This window comes from Melanostigma gelatinosum (genome assembly GCF_949748355.1).
Source record: "Melanostigma gelatinosum genome assembly, chromosome: 20".
Classification (NCBI taxonomy): Eukaryota; Metazoa; Chordata; class Actinopteri; order Perciformes; family Zoarcidae; genus Melanostigma; species Melanostigma gelatinosum.
In genome coordinates this window covers 20,530,935-20,535,883 of record NC_136653.1, presented here as the reverse complement: position 1 = coordinate 20,535,883, position 4,949 = coordinate 20,530,935, and the positions used below count along the sequence as shown (strand labels likewise).

At 41.1% G+C, this 4,949-nt stretch overlaps 1 protein-coding gene across 1 annotated transcript; it reads left to right on the top strand.

Annotated features, from left to right (window-relative positions):
* Positions 1-4,949, top strand: LOC306794170 (SH2 domain-containing protein 1B; the record flags this gene model as incomplete). Its single annotated transcript, XM_079292120.1, has 4 exons — positions 1-143; positions 2,244-2,307; positions 4,542-4,749; positions 4,827-4,949. The coding sequence occupies 4 exons, from the start codon at positions 1-3 to the stop codon at positions 4,865-4,867; spliced, it is 456 nt and encodes a 151-aa protein (XP_079148246.1). The 3' UTR covers positions 4,868-4,949.

Sequence of the window (4,949 nt, the reverse complement as noted above, 5' to 3'; positions counted from 1 at the left end):
ATGGCAGCAGCTCTGCCGGTGTGTTACCACGGCGCCATCACCAGGACGGAGTGTGAGGACCTGCTGGGAAAGAAACACAAGGACGGAGCCTACCTGATCCGAGACAGCGAGACCATCCAGGGAGCCATGTGCCTGTGTGTGTAGTGAGTACTCTCTAGTGTGTGTAGTGAGTACTCTCTAGTGTGTGTAGTGTGGTAGTGAGTACTCTCTAGTGTGTGTAGTGAGTACTCTCTAGTGTGTGTAGTGAGTACTCTCTAGTGTGTGTAGTGTGGTAGTGAGTACTCTCTAGTGTGTGTAGTGAGTACTCTCTAGTGTGTGTAGTGAGTACTATCTAGTGTGTGTAGTGAGTACTCTCTAGTGTGTGTAGTGAGTACTCTCTAGTGTGTATAGTGAGTACTCTCTAGTGTGTATAGTGTGTACTCTCTAGTGTGTATAGTGTGTACTCTCTAGTGTGTGTAGTGAGTACTCTCTAGTGTGTATAGTGAGTACTCTCTAGTGTGTATAGTGTGTACTCTCTAGTGTGTATAGTGTGTACTCTCTAGTGTGTGTAGTGAGTACTCTCTAGTGTGTGTAGTGAGTACTCTCTAGTGTGTATAGTGAGTACTATCTAGTGTGTGTAGTGAGTACTCTCTAGTGTGTGTAGTGAGTACTCTCTAGTGTGTATAGTGAGTACTCTCTAGTGTGTATAGTGTGTACTCTCTAGTGTGTGTAGTGAGTACTCTCTAGTGTGTGTAGTGAGTACTCTCTAGTGTGTGTAGTGAGTACTCTCTAGTGTGTGTAGTGAGTACTCTCTAGTGTGTATAGTGTGTACTCTCTAGTGTGTGTAGTGAGTACTCTCTAGTGTGTGTAGTGTGGTAGTGAGTACTCTCTAGTGTGTATAGTGTGGTAGTGAGTACTCTCTAGTGTGTATAGTGTGTACTCTCTAGTGTGTGTAGTGAGTACTCTCTAGTGTGTGTAGTGTGGTAGTGAGTACTCTCTAGTGTGTATAGTGTGTGTAATGAGTACTCTCTAGTGTGTATAGTGTGTGTAGTGAGTACTCTCTAGTGTGTATAGTGAGTACTCTTTAGTGTGTATAGTGAGTACTCTCTAGTGTGTATAGTGTGTGTAGTGAGTACTCTCTAGTGTGTATAGTGTGTGTAGTGAGTACTCTTTATTGTGTATAGTGTGTGTAGTGAGTACTCTCTAGTGTGTATAGTGAGTACTCTTTAGTGTGTATAGTGAGTACTCTCTAGTGTGTATAGTGTGTGTAGTGAGTACTCTCTAGTGTGTATAGTGTGTGTAGTGAGTACTCTTTAGTGTGTATAGTGTGTGTAGTGAGTACTCTCTAGTGTGTATAGTGTGGTAGTGAGTACTCTCTAGTGTGTATAGTGTGTACTCTCTAGTGTGTGTAGTGAGTACTCTCTAGTGTGTGTAGTGTGGTAGTGAGTACTCTCTAGTGTGTATAGTGTGTGTAATGAGTACTCTCTAGTGTGTATAGTGTGTGTAGTGAGTACTCTCTAGTGTGTATAGTGAGTACTCTTTAGTGTGTATAGTGAGTACTCTCTAGTGTGTATAGTGTGTGTAGTGAGTACTCTCTAGTGTGTATAGTGTGTGTAGTGAGTACTCTTTATTGTGTATAGTGTGTGTAGTGAGTACTCTCTAGTGTGTATAGTGAGTACTCTTTAGTGTGTATAGTGAGTACTCTCTAGTGTGTATAGTGTGTGTAGTGAGTACTCTCTAGTGTGTATAGTGTGTGTAGTGAGTACTCTTTAGTGTGTATAGTGTGTGTAGTGAGTACTCTCTAGTGTGTATAGTGAGTACTCTCTAGTGTGTGTAGTGGGTACTCTTTAGTGTGTATAGTGTGTGTAGTGAGTACTCTCTAGTGTGTATAGTGAGTACTCTCTAGTGTGTGTAGTGGGTACTCTTTAGTGTGTATAGTGGGTATAATGAGTACTCTCTAGTGTGTATAGTGTGGTAGTGAGTACTCTCTAGTGTGTATAGTGCGTACTGTTCTCTACTGCCGCACTATTGCAGACACAAAGTCGTTCTTGTCAACAGATGTAAATCTTTTTGATATAACATTGTTTCTAAAGTTCAGTTCCGTGAAGAGAGGACTGTCCTGCGGGTCATGTGACCACATCGTCAGCATCATCTTTTGTTTTTGGGACGTGTAGTTTCAGCCACGACTTACTGCTGAAAGTCCTCCGGTTAATGTAGTTTATAAATAATCTAATATCCTGCATGCACCTTGTCTGTCTCTGCAGTTATAAGAGGGTGGTGTATACGTACAGACTGCTGCAGACACACACTGGACACTACACTCTCATGGTAAACACACACACACACACACACTATGTGAAAGCATTTAGGCCATAGTCTCGATCCACGTGGCTCCTTTGCATGGATGAGGAGTTCCATTGATCAGATGTGATCTAGTTAACTGTGGTCTACGTGTTGTTTCCATGACGTCTCTAAACGGTCACATTCTGACAGAAATGTGACGAGTATTGAAATGTGGTGTTTTTCTCTGACTTCTTTACTCTGTAATCTCTGTAACTCTAGATCATATTTAATTATGACAAAACGTTTCATTTAACATTCATTCAGCAAGTAAACAAAACAACAATCACTGAGACGTCTCTAAATGTCTTGTTTTGTCGAACCAACAGTCTAAAACTCAAAGATACCCGGCTGTAGTTCTTTATGAATAAAACTGCCTAAAAGTAGTTGCATATAAGCACACATACAGTATACGTGGAGCGTGCATCTATGGTTACATTGTAACACTCAGGTCATTACCTCAGTGTCCTCAGTGGCAGCAACAGTTCTGCTGAGAGAAAAACACACAAAGTGAAGGAAACAAAGTGTCTCCGCCACACTGACCATCATCATTCTCACCCTGTGTGTGTGCGTGTGTGTGTGTCTGTGAGTGTGTGTTTGTGTGTGTGTTTGTGTGTGTGTGGGTGCGTATGTGTGTGTGTGTGTGTCGTCATGGTAAAATGCGGTCCTCCATGGAGACACCGACTGTAGCAGAAAGTACCACAGAGGACGTTTAAAGTACGAGATTCTAGTTTATTTGTTTTATTCTTCATATTTCCAATTCCAACACAAAGTCAACATGATGAACATTGTTTGATTCAAATGGAGAAAAGAAAAGCACATTTTTTAGCACCTGATGTGAATCATTAACATCGCTCACATTCTCTAATTATTTAGTCTAAATATACATTTCATCATCATCAGCTGATCTTAACACAAAAAGACGTCTTTACACTTTCAGGCTCTGATCTAACGAACAACGTAACAACGTTGTGATGCAGCGTTTGTGTTTCTCTTTTCTGATGTTTATTTTGTGGATTTATGTTACTTGTGTATATATATATATATATGAGAAGGACAACATGTAAGTTCCTTATAATCCAACATATGCTTTGCTTTGTTCAGAACAACTCTACAGTGTTTGTGAGAACATCTTCAGTCCGGAGACAACAACATGTTGATCTTCCTCCTCCTCCTCCTCCTCATTCTAGAACTCAGATCAGTTAATGGAAACGCAGCCGTTATTAGCTCATCACAGGAAACTGACGTGTGTTGAGACAAACACTGCATGTTTGTCAGGGCACGTTTTTCCACTCAAAGCATCGAGTGTCAATCAGATCTGCACGTTGAGGAAATATTTGAGTCGTTTCCAGATGAGTGAACAGCTCCACACGTCTCTTTAGTGATGAAGTGCAAAGGAAATCCAAACTGATTATCAGGCTGTTAAGAGTTTAAATTTACATTTTGATCCAAATTATTTGTCATTTTGGGGCAATTTACATCTTTAAAAAAATGTTTTTTATCGTCTTTAATGTTCTTTTTTTTACTTCACGTTTTTATTTTCCACTCCAAATATATATTGTTGTGTTTCCACTTCTATCAAAATATTTGTTTTCATTTTTTTGCCTCCCGCATAGATTCTAGAGCTGAAACGATCAGTTGATTGTGAACTATTTTAGTTAAATGTTTGCTCCAGCCTCTTCAATGTGAGGACTGTTGTTTTGTTTTGTATGATTTTTAACAGATGATCTTTGGGTTTTGGGACAGTTAAAGACGTTACACTGGACATTTGTAACGTTCTCCCTGACTTCCTGTTTGTGGCTTTAAGCTCCAAGCCCATTGGTTCCTACTGAAGATGAAACTCTTTAACAAAAAACAGCAGCTCTCAAATATAGTTTCATTTTAAAACAGCTGGTCTGTAGTTCTTATTAAACAAACAAAAGGGACTTTGTTGGGGACTATTTTCAGCGGCGGATGAATCCACATTTGGTGCTCTAGTGAGTGTGTGTGGCAGCAGGACGTGTGTGAGGGATTGAGTCAGAGGAAAATGAAAATAGTTTCAGCCTCTCCTGTTTTATATGGTTTCAAACTGAACATCTTTGGGTTTTAGACTGTTGGTCCAACAAAACAAGACATTTAAAGACGTCACATTGGACTTCTATCGTTGCTATAGACACATTCAGGGTTCCTCTCGTGTTTTTTCTCTCCTCCTTTGAGACTCTTTGCTGCTGTTGTTCCTTCAGACTGCAGGAGGTTTGGATGAGACATTTTATAAGACTTTGGACGATCTGATCCGTCACTATAAGAAGAAGAACCAGGGCCTGGCCATGCACCTGCGCCACTCCGTCAAAAGGAAGACGGCCATGTTGGGGCAGCTCCAAAAACCTCCTGAACCGCCGGAGTCCCAGAGGAGGCAGGCGCCTTCACCCGAGGACGACGCCGACTATGAGAGTACGTCACTCTAACCTCCATGTCTTGCTTCTCACAGCATCCTGTGGATGTTTGACCGTTTCTTCATTTCCCTCCAGATGTTCCTGAATCTGACTACGTCGAAGTCTTGCCTCCTTGAACGTCTCTGACATTTAAGCTTCAAACGCGTGAGGAGAGAGAAAAAGTCTCTAAATGTTGGATTCAATTCAGAATAATGATCG